Source organism: Anomaloglossus baeobatrachus, chromosome 3, assembly GCF_048569485.1.
Source record: "Anomaloglossus baeobatrachus isolate aAnoBae1 chromosome 3, aAnoBae1.hap1, whole genome shotgun sequence".
In the NCBI taxonomy this organism is placed as follows: domain Eukaryota; kingdom Metazoa; phylum Chordata; class Amphibia; order Anura; family Aromobatidae; genus Anomaloglossus; species Anomaloglossus baeobatrachus.
In genome coordinates this window covers 148627231-148649525 of record NC_134355.1, presented here as the reverse complement: position 1 = coordinate 148649525, position 22295 = coordinate 148627231, and the positions used below count along the sequence as shown (strand labels likewise).

Genomic DNA, 22295 nt, shown 5'->3' with positions numbered 1-22295 from the left:
CCTTACAATTTTTTTACAGACAGGTCTAAAAATTGCCTTTTTTTTACAGACTGTCCTGAAATTTCTGGACAGTTGGCAACCCATTCAGCCCCCACTGCAGTCTCTAAAAGGTGCTCAGTTCTCTAAGTAAGATTTGCTATACAACTTGCAAGCACTGATCTGAAGCAGGCTTTATCGCTGGATTTGGCCAGCTGTCCCTGCGATTCTGCAATGCTGTAGAGGCATCGGAAAGTGTATAGTTTAGGCCAGCGGCTCAACTGTGTCGCTGGCTCTAAAGCCTGCTTTACACCAGGCAATCTATCGTGCGATAGATCGTCGGGGTCACGGTTTTTGTGACGCACATCCGGCATCGCTGGCGATGCCGGCCTGTGTGACACCTCCTAGCGACGCAGTATCGCTCACAAATCGTGAGTCGGGTACTGCTCGTTAGGTTCCATAATATCGTTGACTTTAGTTAACCATCGTTTCCGTGGTAGCACACGTCGCTCTGTGTGACACCACGGGAACGATGAGCAGCTCACCTGCCTCCCGCGGCCGCTGCCGTCTCTATGTGGAAGGAAGGAGGTGGGCGGGATGTTTACGTCCCGCTCATCTCCGCCCCTCCGCTTCTATTGGCCGGCGCCCGTGTGACGTCGCTGTGACGCCGAACGTCCCTCCCACTCAAGGAAGTGGACGTTCGCCGCCCACAGCGAGGTCGCACGAGAGGTAAGTATGTGTGACGGGGTTTAGTAACTTTGTGCGACACGGGCAGCGATTTGCCCGTGACGCAAAAAGGACGGGGGCGGGTACGATCGATTGTGAAATCGCACAATCGGTCGTACCGTGTAAAGCAGGCTTAACTGTCAATCATCATCAGTGCACCGCCCCCAGGCAGGTAAAAAGCAGGAAAGTAGGGGAGCGATGTGCTCCTGAAGATAGAGTCCTGAGTTACCGTCATGAATGTGATGTATTTTCAATAGACATGTAATTCTCACTTAAATGAGCCTTGATTGGTACATTTCTTTGTAAGGTGAATGCTGACACCATTTCTCTGTTATGCATAAACAATCAAGTATCTTTTGTCATAGAACGGCTCACTCAGCTGCTTCACAAGGTAGTCAGAGGATTGCTTCTCATTTACATTTTCAGTGGGTTTATTAAAAGCGTCATAAATCGTCATAGAATAAAGTAAATAAAAACAGGCTTTTCGGCATAAAGGAAACAAAACCGCACTCAACAGTCCATGTAACTTCGGGGTTCACCCACTCAGGATTAGGGTTCAGCTGTTTGCGGTATGAGCACCACTGTGGAGGTCTGTTCACCTCAAGACACAGAACACTGAATAAATCTAGCGGCCTTCATTTTACCTGCTGGACCAAACCATAGGGTGGAGATATGTGAACAGCTATCCCAACAACTATCTTTTTGACTGTTCATGGCAAATTAACCCTCTCAGCACAAATCATGTTGGAGCCTACATCCGGATTTCACATCACCAAAGCTATAAACCTTGGTGAAACATATCTCCCCTCCAGGATTTTGCCAGTAACCATCTTACACTTTATAAAGGTATTTCATACCTTGTACTGATAAAACATTTACTGCCTGTATCATATTCCAGGGCTGCATTTAGAATACTTAAAGGTGTTGTCTCATGTTCATTCTTCAGGAGTTGACCACTCCACTATCTGTACATGCTTCAAGCTTGCCAGTAGTCAGATCGCTGTTAATTCACAAGCGTCTGTGCAGTCTCAGGCTATGTGCGCACGTTGCGTAATTACATGCAGTTACGCTGCGCTTTGTAGCGCAGCGTAACTGCATGCGTCCTGCGTCCCCTGCATAATCTATGAAGATTATGCAGGGGCCGTGCGCACGTGGCGTCTTAGAGCGCAGCGCTTCGGCTGCTGCCCGAAGCGCGCGTTCTAAGAAGTGACATGTCACTTCTTCCGTGCGCTTTGCCGGCAGCCCCAGCTCTGTCTATGGCAGGAGCTGCAGGCAGAGTGCATGGAATCGGCTTTTTTTTTTTTCACTACGGACATTTTCTGCAGCGATTTGAAGCGCACGTGTGCTCTTCAGATCGCTGCAGAAATTTCTGCAGTGACTGTACGCAACGTGCGCACATAGCCTTAGATACTGCAAGCACAGCAGGAATGGCACTACAGCTAGCCGAATCCAGTGATCTAGCCAGCTGCAGAGCAGTGCTTAAAAGCGCTATAGCAAAAAATTGTGAGCCCTACACTCCTTTCCTAGGAATATGGCAACCACTTGTTGTACTAAATTGTAGTGGTGTCCTGTACGTTAACCAACAAGCAGAGAAAGTCAAATAAAAAATCATTATTGAGAACGGAGAGGATTTTTCAAAACAAGTTATTTGCAATGTTGCTACGTTTTACAAGCGCTTTCCAATTTTACCCATTTCATATGAAGAGAATAACTCTTTCAATGGGCATTCTCAACTTGTCTCTAGAGGAGCCCACAGCTTTTTAGTCTCACTTTCTGGTTTCTGATAGGGCTGACTCTCCTGACAGCTCTGATAAATAGAAGAACTAAACTATTAGTAGAACTATGAAGCTCAGCATAAGTTCTGCTATAAGACATTCAGACATCAGTGATTTGTTCTGGACTTTACACTGCTATCAATATATTTACACATAGAGATAACAAGGCATTTTAACAAGCACATAGCCCCAAGGAGCGAAAGTAATGATTAGCACTGAAAGCTATGGGCTATTGATTTATAACTGAGCTGACTGGAATGTTAAGAGTTAACTCCTCTCCTGGACTGTAACTACTCAGGACACTCAACCAGGATCTGAAAGCCAAGCTCCATGGAAACCAGCTATAAACTAAAAAAGATAAAAGCTATCATAGCAAGAGAATGACAGCAAAGTCAATAGCAAGCATACATTTTCATGCTATTTAACCTATAAAAGCATTGTTAAAACTTGAGAATACACCTTTAAGGCTGCACAACTGAAATCTCCCAGCATTCAGTAGTCATTAGATTTTATTCCCCTTGTTTCTGTTCAGGTTGTGCACCAGAAGATAGTCTAAAAAACACTAAATAGGTCAACAAACCTCTATTGATGGTGAAAGAGATTACTTATAAGTCTCAGGCAGGTATATATTAATATACATTCTGTATTTTAGAGGAAGATGCTGCTTAGCTGCACAGTATAATTTTTGTATGGGGCCTATGAATGAAGTATTGGAATAGAGGCACATATGCCAGTGCTTTATGTTCAGAGAACATGCAAGAAAGTCCTTTGGAATTTGCACCAAACATAGCTTCATAAGATAATTTAATGTGAACAAAGCCTTTAAGAGTAACTGTATTTTTTCTCATAAATCAATAGTACATGTGAATATAAGAAACTTTGTATTATATCTTATTAGAGTAATCTGTTTCTTTATCCTCCTGGACTGATCATTCATTCTCAATATTCTCAACTCATGGATAAAATCTGTCATTGAACAAAAATGTTTCCATGATTCTATGGCTGAGAGAGGATATGTCAGTTGGTGCCTATAAAATTCTATGGAGAACTGTAACTGTTGTTTCAAGAGAATTTGCTGTAGAATGTGTTTGCCTCTAGCTTGTGCCCATTACATCTCCCCTCTCCATAAAATGTTATGCCCACCAACTGTTATCTTTTTACCTCAGTCATGGAAAAATCTGTATTAGTCCCCTTTCACTCGTCATTAAAAACAATATGCATGGGTGGCACTTTCCATTTTGACCATCTGTGAGTATGTATGTGTAATCAGTGTGCCCTTCGTGTGTACCGTCCATGTGACATCCGTGTGAAAAAAACAACTTGGGGTCCCCCTCATTTTTGATAACCAATCAAAGATAAAGATAATAATCTTTGCACATCTTTAACACATAAAAATATTTAAATTCTTGAATACATTTCATTTTGGTCCATATCACACTGACGGCACACAAGTGTCAGACGGATGTCATCTGTGTGCTGTACATGTTAATCACTGACTACTAGACTTCTATTTGCCTTTGTCATCTGTGCTGATGCTGACACATACTGGAAACATGGACGTGTCAATAGAAAATGCAAAGTGCCCCAGCCATATGACTATCAACGCATTGTTTCCAAAAACACGCAGCAGAATTGTGAATGCAGCTCTTGAATATATTAGACTGGAACTCAAATTTATTTATTATACATAATGCAGATAACTACATTTTTTGCAGAATTTATTTATAAGCTGTGAAATGTTGAACCCAATACAATGTTGTAGAGTGCAGCATTGATCGTTGTAGTGTTTTTATAAAATTAATATTATTTGGATTTTCATTTTACCAAAAACCTTTTGTCTGAAAATTCTAGCCGAATGAAAGAAGAAAGTAGTGATCATGAAATTAAGCTATATCTAATGGTATCCAGCTTGTAGTCGATGCTCTACAACTCAAGTAATCCTTTATTATAGACTTTAAGCTACCTTGTCATCTTTGTCTCAACTAGAAGCAAATTATCTTTCCGTATGGCCTTTAGGCAGCAAATCTCCATTCATGAGGCAGACACAAGGGACTATTATCTACGGAACATTACATGACCCACAGTTAACATTCCCTTGAAGCCTGAACATAAACCACACTGAGGCTACATGGCATCCCACTCCATACTCAGGAAAACAATTGCAGATGTTTTGTTTCACCTGTAGTGTATTTTTCCACTGACCTATTTGCTTTAATTTGATAGTTTTTATTAGGCAAGACGAAGGAAAGAGCAATCTTTAAAGATAGAAATGTCTGTGTAGGTACAGTTTGGCTGTCTGTTTTGTGTATGTACCTATTTACCTAGCTTTTTAATGGAGTCTAGTAGCCATTTATGCCACATATTCATACCTTAAAGTATAGATGTCCGTTAATGGTTTATTCTTATGTGAAAAAATATTTAGGGAACAGTAGACAGGAAAAAATGAAGCAAGTTTGCAGTTTACTTGCTGTTTTTGTCTGCATACATTCTTTTCCTACCACTGTTTTCTTTTTTTATTTACTACTCATTGCCTAGGAGACTGACCACCAATTCTGTTTAGCAGCAGGGTCCAAACTTCCAGTGTCTGGAAAGCATTTCCCTGAGGCTGTCCAGGATCACTGAAGCACACAGCTTCCAATCCAGCGCGTTTCAACCTCACTGCTCCGCTGATTCCACAGAGGCAAAGTTATCTCAACTGTATTGAGAGCACATAGTTTGGGGGGCGATGATGCTGATGACCTCAACTGTCAATCAATAAAGAGTTCCAGTTCTCTAGCAACAAGAAAATTGTGAGTCTAGGGAGCGGTGTACTCCTGAAGACACATAGTGGAAAGAACCCTTTCCCGATTAGGCATTTTTTTCAATTATGTACTGAGTTTTTTGCTCTCCTTCAAAAAGCCCTAACTTTTTGATTTTTCCATTTACATAGTCATATGAGGACTTGCTTTTGTTGAAGACTATTTATTTCACCATATAATGGGAAATAAATTCCAAGTGGCTTGAAATGCTGAAAAAACCCCACAATTTGGCTATTTTTTTGGGGGGGGAGTTGTTTTTACGGTGTGTATTACATGGTATAAATTACTTGGTAACGTAATTCTGTAAGTCAATACAATAACAATAAGGTTTTTATTTTCTAATTTAGCAGTTAAAATACTATATAGTATTACTAACCACCTACGAAGCCCAACGACATGTACTGCTACGACTGTTTTCCCCCCTTACCAGATACTGTAAATAGTTCTGCTTCACAGTACTTGTCTTATTTTATTTGCACTATTCCTATTACTAAACACTGTTTAGCTGTTGTGCTAAACTATGTTTCATGAAGAGTCCTAAGTAGACTTGGAAGCTGTTTGTCATCCATCTCATATTCAGTTAGCCCTAAAAATGTAGAAACTATAGATGAGTGGAACTCTTGAAATTCAAAATGCTTATTTGCTGAATTGTCCCTAATAAGTTTATTGCGGCAAATAAATATGCCATGAATTGCAATATTAAAAAGCCACTTATTACTATATATAGGGGAGAGTGAGAGATTAAATTAGCACCGAGGGGTTTAATATTGCCCTCATTGTTTGAAGTGAGTAAATAATAAGAATTAACTTAAATGTCTTATTAATGTGCTGTTATTGCAGTATATCACAGATGAATCAATTCACAGTCACACTGACTATACAGGTACTAGACTTCCATATATCATTTGAAATTTCACATATGGAGACGAGCACTGTCAATCTGCTTCAGCACTGACGTCATACGCCACAATCAGAATAGGCCTTTTTTTAATCACTATGTGGAGTGAGCTATGTGATCTGACCACCTAAATTGTGCAAGCAAAAAATTGCACTCCTTGACCAACCACATCATGGCACTTGGCAGGGACATGTGAATTTTAGGAAATTCGACAATTTTTTTAAGCCTATTATGCATTGTTGGTGTAGTTGAGTATGGTCTATGCAGTACTAACTACTTTTTGTATGCTGAGTTATTAAATCATTAGTACTGTGCATGGTTAAGGTGGTGTCACACATAGCGACGACGACAACGACGTCGCTGCTAAGTCACCATTTTCTGTGACGCAGCAGCGATGTCCCGTCGCTGTCGCTGTGTGTGACATCCAGCAATGACCTGGCCCCTGCTGTGAAGTCGCCGGTCGTTGCTGAATGTCCTGCTTCATTTTTTGGACGTTGCTCTCCCGCTGTGAAGCACACATCGCTGTGTGTGACAGCGAGAGAGCGACAAACTGAAGCGAGCAGGGAGCCGGCGTCTGGCAGCCTGCGGTAAGCTGTAACCACGGTAAACATCGGGTAACCAAGAAGCCCTTTCCTTGGTTACCCGATATTTACCTTAGTTACTAGCGTCCACCGCTCTCACGCTGCCAGTGTTGGCTCCCTGCATATGTAGCTGGAGTACAAATCGGGTAATTAACCCGATGTGTACTCTGGCTAGGAATGCAGGGAGCCAGCGCTAAGCAGTGTGCTCTCACACTGCCAGTGCCGGCTCCCTGCACACGTAGCTGGAGTACACAACGGGTAATTAACCCGATGTGTACTCTGGCTAGGAGTGCAGGGCACAGGGAGCCGGCACTGGCCTCGTGAGAGCGGCAGACGCTAGTAACTAAGGTAAATATCGGGTAACCAAGAGAAGTGCTTTCCTTGGTTACCCGATATTTACCTTAGTTACGCTTCCACGCGTCGCTGCTGGCTGGGAGCTGGTCACTGGTGAGATCTGCCTGTTTGACAGCTCAACAGCTACCATGTAACGATGCAGCAGCGATCCTGATAAGGTCAGATCGCTGGTCATGATCGCTGCTGCGCCGCTATGTGTGACACCATCTTTAGAAATTAAACATATTGGGCCTGAATCATCAAGACCAGTGTTGTTATTGTTGGTCTTGTTTAGGGGATGTGCTGGAGTCAGACATTCCTGATTCATGAAGAGGTCCAACATCTGACGAGTAACCTGCTCCTCCATGCCTTTCGCCACAAATCTTACCCTAGTCATGTACTGCAGGGACATTTCTGGCATACAAAACATCATGAATTAGATGAGCTGTGGCATCTTGCCCCACCGCTCTGCCTATTCTGTTGAAGCTGGAAGAGACTGCTGTGAAAGCAACAAAGGTCACAAAATTTTGGTGCAACTGACTTTTTTGTGATTTTTCAAACCTTGTATGCCAGAATTCTGCCATGAACGCTGTGATAAATCGGGCCCATTGTGCTGTCTACCAACGTACTGCTTAAACATATATTCAACACTTATTTGTATATGCCTCCTTTAAATAATTTTCTTAGTTTAATTGGTTGTTGTAGACTAAGCCTGCATATATTCAGTCATACAGATGAAAAAGTTTTTCTATTTCTTCTAACACCTTAAACTTTTTAGATAATGGATGGGTTAAGTTATCGCTTGATAAGGCAGATGGCTGATTCTAGGTAGCCTGACATGATGTTTGTCAGCAGCTGTTGAAGTGTCTGCAAAACAGCGAGCGCTGCTGAGAGAGAGCACAATTCCTTTAAGGATTTCTGACTGTGTCCTAATAGGACTCCACCATTAATATGTTTCACCATCTGGGTCTCAGGATCTAGAATTGCATTTAAACTCTCTTCTTCCATCCGCACGGTAGCCAGCTCCTTTTTTCCATGCTAACTTAATGATGAAAAGAATATTTTCCTTTTGGTGACTTTTCAGTCTTAATCAAATGTTGTCTTCTGCAAAGTTTTCTGATGAAAGATGGCCAGGGGTGCAGCACAAATTCCCGTAATTGTCTCTGTAAGGAATCTAAAATAATCCATTAACTTGCTCTGCCGTCACACAGAAGCTGCTAGCGAGACCTTATTTCTTTCTAAGAAAACGCTTGGGTCGTGGCTTTTGCATCTCCTCTCTTCATACACAGTTTATAACGAGGTATTTGGCTCATTTTTGAGCTTCCAGTCTCCTCTGTTCCCCGAGGCTTATTTTTTTCCCCTCATCTGATTAATTCAACTCACTCAATTTTTTATGCCAAGATATTTATTACAGAATCTTAAAATTCTACCTGAATAATGATATGTTTTTACTGTATATTTTTAAAGCTTGACTGTCTAACATTTCTCACTCCCTGTGCCGTTTTGTTCCACCATTTTACACAAACTGACTAGAGATGGGAGAATTGATTCTGTGTGACTCAATTTCGGTACAAATTTTTCAAAACTAAATTTTTTTCGATTTGTTTCAGATAAGTCACTTAAAATGGCCCCATCACCATGGCACATTATTGGTGTTGCATCCTGAGGAAGGGACTCTTCCAGCCCCGTAACTTATAGACTTTATATTCTTTTGATATAGGATCTTATTTATATTCAGAACACTTTTATTTGCTCATTGTGATTTTTCTTCAAGTTGATTACTCGTTATCCTGTAAAAGAGAGCACATTTTTTTTTACCTGACCAGAGCCATTTACTACAAATCTCAATTATTGGGATTTTGGAGGGCCAACAAAAGTATATCAAGGTGTTATATGCTTAGCATAATGCTAGAAAGTGAGTGTGATACTATCAGTAACTTATTACCATGAATATCTATGGATATTCAAAATACATTGTGTTTCTACTATTTTTCTTACCTAAGATTCTATTTTTCACTGTTAAAGATAGTATAAGACAGAAAAGAATAAACAATTGACCACAGTTGTGGTCTGATGGACTTCCGTATATTGTCCTGCAGGCACCTGTCACGATGATTGTGTAGAGCAGGAAATCGAGGCTCCTAGACTGGCCCTCATACTAGTGGGGCCCTAACTATCCCTTATCTCAGAGTTACCTCTGAAGGTGAGGATATCTGAGCCGCCAGCCTAATCCTGCTCCTGACCAGCCCTGATCTTATACCCCCTTCATCACTACCCCAGTTCAGGGCCGAACAGAAGTGTGATAACAGCAGAGATAGACAAACAGGGAAACCAAATCTCTATCACACAGAACGCTCACACAAAGGAAAAGAACAATAAGTGGTAAGAAGGAAAATAGGAGCAGGGAAGAAACAACAAGATGATGAGAGAATTCCACAACAATTCCAACCACCATGCAAGATAATCACCAACAGAACTGGGATACACCAGCACACAGACAAACAGAGCAATAAATTACCGTTGCCGTGCATAGACAAATTTCACCATCTTAAAAAGGCAGGGAGCAAATGTGATAGGTTTCCAATAACATGTGATCCTAGAGGTAACCAACAGGCTAGCAGAGATTAACTCTTGCTAGCCTGATCATTAATGAGCACACAGCTGGTTGACGCTCAAGCCTGCTTGTGTAACTCAGAACACTAGAGAAACCATAGTGTGGGCTGTCAGAATCTGTATTGTGAACAAAGTCTGATACCGCCATGACACTCGGTGAGTTTTGACAACACTCCACCCCATAGAGCAGCAAATAATACTGGACGGTAAGTCAGTATATAATCATAGCCATTATTAGAGCCAAGCAGGAAAAGATGATGAGAGAGGAGCTCAGAGCACAGTCATGAAAGTAATTATACCAGTTTAGCGTAAATCACTTTTAAAAGTCTTATTTTTGTACAACGCAATCCACTTCGTATAGGTTTCTTTGCATTGGCCCTCTTTATGGGAAAACTCAATCAGTTGCACTTTCCTATACCATCAAACAAGCAGTTTGAAAGCTAGGTTGAAAAATAAATACATCTTCCTTTTGGTGAATGGGGGCCAATGGCAACACTATAGTATATGTCGGGAAGAACTGCCATTGAATAAGGTAGGTTAAGACACAGTATGCACCTAGCCTTACAGGGCCTGTACAAAGCTAATGCAGGCCCAGATTATATTTGTGTGTAAATATGCCTTTATAATAAGTGCATAAAAAACATCAGCCGTCTGATTTTTTTGATAAGTTGTTCACGAATTAGAAATAATCAGGTTGGCTCTTGGACTAAAAAAGACCACATTTTGATTTTTTTAAATACTTAATGTAATCAAGCCTATCTGTTTTCTTTTTGTTTCCTAAAGAATTAACCCCCGAAGAGAAAGCCCAAAAAATTGCCAGAACTATGCGGAAGCAGTCGGTAGAGGTTAAAGAGAAGTGGGAGAGCCTCAACTCGCAGGCTGTCGGCTGGCAGAAGCAAGTGGAGAAAGCTTTGGAAAGACTGAAGGTTTTGCAAAGTGCGATGGATGATCTGGATGCGGGATTGGTGGCAGCAGAGAAAGTGCGCAGTGGCTGGAAGCCGGTCGGAGATTTATTAATCGACTCTTTGAAGGAGCACATTGAGAAGACAAGTGTAAGTAACTTCAATATATTTATATATTTCAGTGGTCACCTTATTACTTTACTTGCTATAGTTTACTATGTGTTCATATTCATGGTTTACAAGCCCATGCTTATCAATTTACCTTCACTTATTTATAGTATAAGCTGTTTCAAATGGGTAGCAGCAGATCCTCGGTCAAAATCAAACTTTTCTCCTCCAAACAGAAGAGTTTGATGATTGCCATGGCATTTTCAGTTCCGGGGCCTGGTGTAGTGTCTGCAGTTGACGACAGATAGAGGCAGGGTTTGATTTTGGTTGTTTTCAAATATAACAGTTTAGTGCAATTTTCTTTTTTAACAGTTAGGCACAACATTTAAACACAATTATATTTGTTGCTTCGTGCGTATATTTTAGGCATCATATGTTCCATCACTATACATAGTTTGTGGGGGTTTTTTATCATTTAGTATCAGAGGTGCACTGACTTATCTGACCTTCAGACGTTGAGTGGACATGTAAAGGAGCCTGTAACATTATCTGACTTCTTTTCCATTTCATTCTTGTCTTCCTTTACCTTAGGCTAAGTGCGCACATTGCGTTTTTTCTTGCGTTTTGGTTGCGTTTTAAACTGCACTGTGTCATTGACAAAATGCATGCTTTTGCTTCCCCAGCAAAGTCTATGAGAAATCAAAATTTTCATCAGCGTGTTGCTTTTTTTTAGGCAGTGTTTTGTTTGACAAATATTTGTCAAAATTGTTGCCTAAAAAAAAGCAGTTTGTTCATTCTTTTTGAGTTTTGGTCACGTTTTGTCACCCACTGAAATGAATGAGGTGTATCAAAACGCAACCAAAATGATAGCTTTGCATTTACACGGCGTTTTGGATGCATTTTTTTCAACAAAAACACAGGTCACCAAATTTTCTCCATTCTCTTTCTCTCTCGCTCGCTCTGTCTCTCTCCGCTTCATAGTTACTGATCACCGTCACAGCGCAGTGCGGCTGTCACATTGCTCCCGCGGCCTCTTCTGCTTCTGAAAGTGCCAGCCACTTATTAGGCTCATTTAATGTTCACTGCAGCAACTCATTAGGCTCATTTCATATTCACTGCTTCCCCCGCCCACCGGTGCCTATGATTGGTTGCAGTCAGACACGCCCCCACGCTGAGTGACAGCTGTCTGACTGCAACCAATCACAGCCACTGGTGGGTGGGTCTATATCGTACAGTAAAATAAATAATTTAAAAAAAACTACATGCGGTCCCCCTCAATCTTGATACCCAGCTAAGATAAAGCCTCACAGCTGGGGGCTGGTATTCTCAGGCTGGGGAGACTCATGTTATGAGGAGCCCCCAACCTAAAAATATCAGCCAGCAGCCGCCCGGAATTGCCGCATCCATTAGTTGGGACAGTCCCAGGCCTTTACCCAGCTCAAGCCGATTGCCCTGGTGCGGTGGCAATCAGAGTAATAAAGAGTTAATGGCAGCCCACAGCTGCCACTAAGTCCTAGCTTAGTGATGGCAGGTGTCTATGAGACACCCCCTCATCACTAATCTGTAAGTTAAAGTAAATAAACTTGAACACCAAAAAATCTTTTATTCCAAATAAAAGACAAAAAAGCCACTCTCTTTTACCACTTTATTAACCCCCCCCTTCTGAAGCAGCTATTGACTGGAAATGGCCAAATAACGATGGCCCTTCCCACCCTAATAATATTAGCCCCCAGTTCAGTTGTCTGCTGCACTTTGGCTGGTTTTAAAAAATGGGAGGGACCCCACGTCGATATTTTTTTTTAATCAAATAATAAAAAAAAAGTGTGGTATCCCCTCTATTTTTCATAACAAGCCAAGGTACAGCAGACAGCTGAGGGTTGCAGCCTGCAGTAGCTGGTGTTCCTGTGTTGGATATGAAAAATGGGTGGACCCCACGTCATTTTTTTACCAAAAAATAAAAAACAGCTGTCCAAGCTAGCTATCCCTCCATCAAACTATTCTGTTATTTCTTTCTATCTATTCTACATGTTCTTTCTTATTATCTATTCTATATGTTCTTTCTATCTATTCTTTCTATCTATTTTTTTCTATCTATTTTAGCTATCAATTATCTTAAAAAACACACTTTGAAAACGCATTGAAAACACATGCGTTTTCACTGCGTTTTTTTGTCAAACGCAGTGTTTACAGTTGTCAAGTCTGCCAGAGGGTGCAGTTTTTTTGTCAAATCAAGAACATACCCTTATAGTCATTGCACCATCTGCCCTATCATAAATATAGTCAAATCTCTCCTTTTATATTAATATACAGTGTGTCCACCCATATGCCGTCCATCGCCATTAACATGAGAATGGCGGTAGCTATAGGCATAGAAGTGGTGTCTAGGTATAGTAAAGTAGCCATGCGCTACGCAATGAAACCACCTATAGCGCCACCTGGTGGAAAACAACGGACAACGGAGTTATCATTTTTATCTCAAACGAAACAAGATAGAGAAAAAATGGGAATTATAAAGTTGTAGGGCATCATCAATTCAATACGAATCGACACCTTGCATACAGAAATGCTATGATTAGAACGTGTAAAACTCACAAGGCTGCAGACGTGAAGCGATACCTCATGGAGACCTTCCTACAAGTCATTGGGTATGGTGGCTGTGTGGAGTGGCCTCCGCGCTCACCTGACGTGACCCCATTGGACTTCTTTCTGTGAGGTCACATCAAACAGCAGGTGTATGCGAACCCTCCACCAACATTGCAGGACCTACTACAACGTATCACACATGCTTGTGCAAACGTGTCACCTACCATATTGCACAACTTGCAGCAAGATACAGTATGCTGTCCAGAGTCCAGATGTGCATTGCAGCTGACGGTGGCCACTTTGAGCATCAAAGTTAAATGAGCGCCATATACGTGACCAGCATTCAATGTTTTTTTTTGGGGGGGGTCATGGGTTTCATATCATAGCATTTCTGTATGCAAGGTGTCGATTCGTATTGAATTGATGATGCCCTACAATTTTTTAATTCACTTTTTTTCTCTAGCTCGTTCCGTTTTCGAGATAAAAATGCTAACTCCGTAGTTTTCCACCAGGTGGCGCTATAGGTGGTTTCATTGTGAAGCGCATGGCTACTTTACTATAGCTAGACACCACTTCTATTCCTATAGCTGCTGCCATTCTCAAGTTAATGGCGGTGGACAGGATATGGGTGGACACACTGTATAAGAGTAAAACCACTGCACAGATGGCTCTCCTGCTGGGGTCAGACACAAAACAAATAAATTAACAAACAGTAGAGCACCTTAGAGAGGTGTATCAAAGTAAAAACATATATTTCTCAGCCAAGGGAACACTCACTGTGACCATACGTAACCAGAAGTACAAATCAGTAGGGCTCCATATTAAAGCTGGTTGCAAATTGTTCATTTGCAGGAATACAATTCCAGAACTGTGTCCGAGTGATCTCCAGTTATGGAGTGCTCAGAAAAAAGTAGATCTGCTTAAACCTGCGACAACCTCGGTATGGCTCCTCGTTGTGGGGTACTGTGAGGGTCTATCCCAACACATTAGAGCGCTCCCCCGATCTGCTGGGCATGATGCTGCTGCTGGACGCCTCGGCCGTCCACGTCCCAAATACAGCAAGGCACCCAACACAGAACGCACAGAAGCAGGAGGGGTGACGTCACCACTAAGTATGGCAGCCAAGGACCAATCCGACGCGTTTCGAAACTACTTGTTTCTTCCTTTTATATTAACTTGAAAGCATGATGAGGTAGCCCTGATGACTGATGAATTTCCTACCATTCATACCATTCCTGTTGGAATTACACACAGAATTTTTGGTGGCTAAAGTAACTGTTCTTCCTATCTTTTTTACTTGTCCAAATGATTTATACCCGTTTTTTACGGTCTTGTTCTACTTCAGCGCCATTAAGAATGTGTTCAACACATCTTTAGTTTAGCATATGTGAAAACTTAGTTTATACTCTGCCTATACTGTTCTATAGTATGCCCTATAATTCAATAACGAGGTTTCCAGTTTAGAAAAGCAAGTGTAATACACCCTATTAGGGAATTCTGAGTTAAATAAGGAGCCTTCTTTTCTGGATCCCTGTCTTTTGACTAGAGACGAAAGTGGTTAAAAAGACTGTCTTCTATTGTTTTGTAATAATTAAAGGGGTTGTTCACTACTAGGACAACCTCTTCCTCTTCTCATTCCCCATATTTGCCCGCATTGAAATAAAAATTCTTATAGTTCTCTCATGTTCTATCGGAGCCGACACCCATTCTCCCAGGGCACACTTGAGGTTGTGACATGAGGTGAGCCCTGCTCTCAATCTCTTCTGTCTTCCCTCTCTCCAACTTTGGACATATAAGTATTTAACAGGTTGTTAGCGCCCTGTCGCAGCTCTCACTTTCTATTGATTACTTATATGTCTGAAAGTTGGGACAGTGAGCTGGTGGTGATTGGGTATAGGGCTCAACTTATGTCCCAATCTCACGTGAATCCCGGAAGAACGCGCATCGGCATCACTGTAATGGCACTAGCACCGGAGAGGAGTGTAAGCTTTTGTTTTCATGGGAGAAAACATGGGTGATTCACAGGTCTGTCCCTATATACACACATTGAAGAGACTGCACATCCAGACACGGATTCTTGCTGCCCGTGGTTTTGGCAGCGTGTATCAGCCTACATGTTCCTTTTATGGGGCTTTTCTAAAAAGTAGAGAGTATCTAAAGTGAAGAACCCATAATTTTGGATAAATTAGCATTAAACTTCCTCTCTACGGGTAGAAGTTTAAAGCAAGAATCAGATCAGTTTAAAATGACCATGACTAATTCACCTTCAGAAAAATAGGTTATAAAGAGATATACAAAACATTAATAAGCATCAACTGGATTAGAAAATATATATTATTTATTATGTGTGTCATGAGGCTGTTGTAATGGCTTCTAGAAGTGATTTAGTGATATATGATACCCTCTTGGCCTTGTACATTACCTCACACTTGATCTCAGCAGTGATATCTTATAGATTTGTGAGATGAGAGCGGTGACTCGTAGATGCTGGTTGTAATTACAATTTCTATGATCAATTAATTAGAGTGAAATAATGCTTCGCTTTTATTACCTTTATACAGTTTGCTGAAAATTATATGTTCAATTATACTGAGGTTCTGTAAGCTTCAGATCTATAAACAATGAATCACTAACCAGCTGCTGAGATATAATAAAGTCACAAACTATCATAATCATTTCATTTCATGTCTTGTTTTAGATGCTTTATGCTTCGCTTGGCATGCCGGTTGAATGACTCAGAATTTTATAGGTGCTAAATGCAGGTGAAATATTAGCATCTGTCAGTAAAAGGCAAACGATTGATTTGCCTCGTAGAAAAAAATAGCAAAAAAGTATGACATCAAAGACATAACTATGTCAGTGGTTCCAGTTCCACCAGGCCACTAGGGCCACGAGAGTGCCAAATATCCAATATGTGTTTAAGAGAATACCAGAGTTTATCATCTAGATGCCGTGACAATGCTTGTGATTCTCTGCCATAATGTTCAATGACATCACTGTTATACAAGTATCCTTGTACTATGAGCGTCTGTTTGTTATATTTCACTGACATCATGCTAGACCTAAAGCCCACATACACATTATTACGCTCCTGCTCCTGTTTTGGGTCCGCTCCACCATAAGGTTTGCAAGCAGCTTTAATATTTCATGATGTGCTCGGCCTATTTAAAGGGAACCAACCAGCAGAAATTTCATATATAAAATAAAGACAGTGCCATACTAGTGCTAGAATGGTGAATCAAATCATTCCTTCAGTTTCCAGATTGAATGTTTGATTGCCGAAAAAAAACGTTCTCCAAACTCAAGAAATTGGTTGATTGGTGTGTGCAGCGAGACTTTGTGGGTCAGGCCCTCTGTTTATATTCCTTTTCCTGTGTGCTCCCGGCTTGCCCCCTTTCCCTTATTTCAATTTTGCGCTGTGCTGCCATTACTGCTGTTGGAGGCACATGCACATTGCAATTGTGATATTGTCTTCATTAAAATGGTGCCGGAGTCAAATTATGGCCCCAACTTTGCTCACTGAAACTTTCAGTAGCTTAGAAATTCTTCTGTAACCAAGGCTATCATCAGTTTGTTTTGCAACAATAAAATTGCAGAGGTCTTGAGACAGCTCACTGGTTTTACCCATCATGAGAATGTTTTTTGTGCTGCACTTTTCTTATTGAGATACCTTTTTCTAGGCCATCAGTTGAACCAGCTGATACTATTTTTTACTAAGTGGCAAGAATGCTAATTGCTAATAGATTTCAGCTGTAGTCATGACTTTTCATGGCTTTTTGCACTTCTATTTCATGTGTTCAATTCTTTGGCACTGTCTAATTTCTCATTATTTCACATCACGTTATGGATCTCTATGTTATGATTTATTTACTTGTGTGAATTGGATGGGATGTTATCAACATTTGGTGAGAAATTAATGTCAATAGCTCCTTTAGAAATATATTTACTTAGAAAACTGGTGGCGTGTGCTATACTTATTTCACCCGCTGAATGTGCGTTTGTATATATATTGTCACCGACAAACAGGAGTGATACTGTACACATATACACTACAGTTCAAAGGTTTGGGATTACTTAGATATTTCTTTATTTTTGAAAGAAAAGCAATTTTTTTTCAATGAAGCTAACATTAAATTAAACAGAAATACACTCTATACATTGTTAATGTGGTAAATGAGTATTTTAGCTTCAAACATCTGGTTTTGAATGCAATATCTACATAGGTGTATAGAGGCCCATTTCCAACAACCACCACTCCAGTGTTCTAATAGTATGTTGGGTTTGCTAACTGTGTTAGAAGGCTAATGGATGTTTAAAAATCCCTTGAAAACCCTTGTGCAAGTATGTTAGCACAGCCAAATACAGTTTTGCTGATTAGAGAAGCTATAAAACTGACCTTCCTTTGAGCTAGTTGAGAATCTGGAGCATTACATTTGTTGGTTCCATTAAACTCTCAAAATGGCCAGAAAAAGAGAACTTTCATGTGAAACTCAACAGTCAATTCTTGTTCTTAGAAATGAAGAATATTCCATGTGAGAAATTGCCAAGAAACTGAAGATTTCGTACAACGGTGTGTACTACTCCCTTTAGAGTAGAGCACAAAAAGGCTCTAAGCAGAGTAGAAAGAGAAGTTGGAGGCCCTGCTGCACAACTGAGCAACAAGACAAGTACATTAGAGTCTCTAGTTTGAGAAATTGACACCTCACAGGTCCTCAACTGGTAGCTTCTTGAAATAGTACCCACAAAACGCCAGTGCAACATCTACAGTGAAGAGACGACTCCGGGATGCTGGCTTTCAGGGCAGAGTGGGAAAGAAAAAGCCATATCTGAGACTGGCTAATAAACGAAAAGATTAATATGGGCAAAAAAACACACACATTGGACAGAGGAAGATTGGAAAAAAGTTTTATGAACAAACAAGTCAAAGTTTGAGGTGTTTGGATCACACAGAAGAACATTTGTGAGATGCAGAACTACTGAAAAGATGCTGGAAGAGTGCCTGACACCATCTGTCAAGCATGGTGGAGATAATGTGATGGTCTGGCGTTGTTTTGGTGCTGATAAAGTGGGAGATTTGTATACCATACCCTGTGGACAGCACTTGATTGGAGCCAATTTCATCCTACAACAGGACAATGACCCAAAGCACATCTCCAAATTACGCATGAACTATTTAGAATACCAGCTGCCTGCTTCTTTCCTATCTGTAATGGAGTGGCCAGCCCAGTCACCAGATCTCAACCCTATTGAGCGGTTGTGAGAGCAGCTTGACTGTATTGTACGCAAAAAAGTGCCCATCAAGTCAATCCAACTTGTGTGAGTGGCTTCTGGATGTAATTCAAATTCAAAGCTGAGATTTTTTACACTTTATCCCCTTTACATTTAATTACGTGCCTACACACGTCATCAGTCATCTCTCTGCCTTTGATGCAGGCTCTCAGGCAGAGCCCGAAATTTTCCCTGCATATGAAGGCTGAATTATTCAGTCTTCAACTGCCTATAACAGCATGTTAAAATGTTAATTTAGGACTGTACTGAGCCCTCATCGGCGTGCCTGTTACGCAATCGCAGGATGCCGATGAGTTGTCATGACAGCCAGGGGTCAGCTGATGACCCCTGTCTCTGTCATCACAGTACTCCTATGAATGCCAGCCCATTGTCGGCATTCATAGGAGATTGTGATTTCTTCTATATACAGCAATGCTGTGGTACTTCTATATACAGAACAAGTGATCAGTCTATTACAGGTCCAAGTCCCGTAAGGAGACTATTAAATGCAGTGCAACGTATAAGAAAAGTTTAAAAAAAATATAAAAGTTCAAATCACAGCTTTTTTACCACATTTAAAAAACCCCACTTATTTAGTACGTTCTAAAAAGTTCGATCTATCAAAATATAAAATAAATTAATCAGATTGGTAAATAGAGTAATGAGAAAAAAACAACAACAGAGGAATGTAATCAGAGGCGATGAAAACATGGTATATCCCAAATATAATATCAATAAAAATATCAGCTTCGGGTGCAAAAAAACAAGCTATCCCACAGCTTCATATCCTGAAAATTGAAACCATTACAGCTCTCGGAAAGTGACAACACAAGCAACATTTCTTTTTTTTCAAAATTACAGAATTTTTTTTTTCAAAACTTAAATAAAACAAAAACCATACATGCTTGGTATCTACGTCACCAAACTGACCTGGAGAATCATACTGGAAGGTCAATTTTATGCTAAAATGAACTCCGAAATCCCAAAATTCAATTGCAAAATTTTACTTTTTTGCTATTTCACCTCACTTGGAATTTTTTCCCTCTTACCATTATATCATATGATTAAATAGATTGTGTCATTCAAAAGTACAACTCATGCTGCAAAAAAAACCAAAACAACAAGCCTTCACATGGTTATATAGATGAAAAAATAAAAAAGTTATGGCTCTTGGAATAAGGGGAGAAAAAAAAGACAACGCAAAAACAAAAAATTGCCCAGTCCTTAAGGGGTTAAGGGTAGGTGCACACAGATCTGTGGACGTAGGCTTGCGCAAATCTTTCTGTCTGTCTCCATGTAATGGTACAAAGACTTGATGATGTTGAGATCAGTGCTCTGTAGGGGCCATATCATCATCTCCAGGATAACTTGTTCTTCTTTATCCTGAAGATAGCTATTAATGATATTGGCTGTATGTTTGGGGTCATTGTCCTGAGGAACAATACATTTTGAGCCAATCAGACGCCTTCTTGAGATAAGTATCTGGCTATATTTCTCAGCATTGAGGACTTCAAGATATGGGCAACATTGAGGACCCAGACAAATAGCCAATGAAACTTAGTGCAGCAGCTCAAACACACATCATACTTATCTTAAAAATCAGAATATGTCCAGGAGCCCCATCAATTCAGAACTGGCAGCAACCAGTAGGACCCAGCTACACCTATCTACTGTTCTCAAATGTCTGACTAGAAGTGGTGTTTTTTGAAGATTTGCAGCCAAAAACAAATCCGTTGACATATAAACAAGGTGAAGCACCTCAACTAAGCACAAAAACATATAAACTGGAGTGCAGAGAAATAGAAACAGGCTCTCTGGATAAGTGAAAAATTGAAATATTTGGCTGTAACAAAACTACATCAAACAGCTTAGTAAGTGACACATCACTAGAATCAGGGTCTTTATGCTGCTCTCAGATTTAGTGGCAAAAACCTGTTGACAGATTTGCTTTTAAGAGGATATTTTTGACTAATATATTAGTCAGTAAGGTAGGTTACCAGCATTTGATTGGAGCGGGTCTGACACCCAGTGCTACTTACTGCTGATCATCTGTTTGCATCTTTACTGGTAGTTGGATATATACAGTGTACGGAGTTATGACAACGCCACTCCATAAACTGTATAGTACCGGAACTGTTCTCGGGAACTTCACCTTAACTCCCATTTACATCAATAGAAGGTAAGCTAGAGCTGTTTAGAAATACCATCATGTACAGTGCCTTGAAAAAGTATTCATACCTTATGAACACTTCCACATTTTTTCACGTTATAACCACAAACTTAAATGTATTTTATATGATATTCCAACACAAAGTATTTGTGAAGTATAAAGGAAATTATGCATGTTTTTTTCTAAATATTGTAAATTTAAAAATCTGAAAATTGTGACTTGCATTTATATTCAGCCCCCTGTAGTATGATGCCTATAAAAAAAATTACGAGTAACCCATTGCCCCCTGGAAGTCACCTGATAAGTAAATTGAGTCCACCTGTGTGTAACGTATTGTTAGTATAACTACAGCTGTTCTGTTAAAGCCTCAGAGGTTTGTTTGAGAAGATTGGTGATCAAACAGCATCATGAAAACCAAGGAACAAACCAGACAGGTCAAGGATAAAGTTTTGAAAAAGAGTAAAGCAGGGTTAGGGTCTAAAAAATAGCTCAAGGTCTGAATATCTCAAAGAGCACTACTCAATTCATTATCCAAGAATAGGAGGAGTATGGCCCCTTCCAATACATGGCCGTCTTCCTAAACACACATCCCAACCCAGGAGAGCACTAATTAGAGAAGCAGCCAAGAAGCTCTTGGCCACTCTTGAGGATCTGCAGGGATACACAGCTCATTTGGAAAGTTTGTCCAAAGGACAACTATTACTTGTATACTAATCAAAACTGGCGTCTATTGCGGAGTGGCAAGAAGAAAGCCATTTTTTAATGCAAGCCATAACAAGTCCCATTTGCACTTTGCGAAATCACCACAGCTAGCATGTGGAAGAAAGTGTTCTGGCCAGATGATACCAAAGTAGAACTTTTTGGGCTAAAAGCAAAATGTTTTGTGTAGTGGATAACTAACACTACATATCACGCTGAAAACATCATCTCCACTGCCAAACATGGTGGTAGCAGCATCATGTGGTGGGTATGCTTTTCTTCAACAGGGATAAGGAACCTGATCAGAGTTGATTGGAAAATGAAATGGATGGAGCTAAATACAGGGCAATCCTGAAGGAAAATCTGTAAGAGGCTGCAAAAGACTTGAGATTGGGACGTAGGTTCACCTTCCAGCAGGACAACGACCCAAAACATAATGGCAGAGTTACTATGGAATGGTTTGAATCAATGCATATTTATGTGTTTAAATGACCCTGTCAAAGTCCAGACCTAAATCCCATTTTCAATCTGTGGGAAGACTTAAATTTTCTGTACAGACGCTCTCCATCCAATCTCACCGAGTTAGAGCTAGTTTGCAAAGGAGAATGGGCAGAACTTTCAGCCTCTTAATGTTGTTCGTACAGGCAATACAGTTTGCTCCAAACGTGCAGTTTTTATTACTTTCATAAAAATGTAATGGGTAGAAAACAGCCTCTTCTGGGCTCAAAGGTATAACAAAAAATAAACAGTTCATGTACCAGCAGACAAGTAATATCATGGCAGGCTTACCCCTTCAGATCACAGTCTTTTCCCTTTTAGCTTCTGGCTGAGGCTGCCAACACTAGAGGCCCTTTCTTCCTTCCAG

General features: G+C 40.5%; 1 protein-coding gene across 8 annotated transcripts in view; it reads left to right on the top strand.

Annotated features, from left to right (window-relative positions):
* UTRN (utrophin) overlaps positions 1–22295 on the top strand; it is a 1025654-nt gene that overhangs the window by 753670 nt on the left and 249689 nt on the right. For all 8 annotated transcript variants that reach the window (XM_075339520.1, XM_075339517.1, XM_075339516.1 and 5 more), the window contains one exon: positions 10484–10752. In XM_075339520.1, the coding sequence (XP_075195635.1) occupies positions 10484–10752 (269 nt within the window). The remainder of the gene's footprint in view (positions 1–10483; positions 10753–22295) is intronic.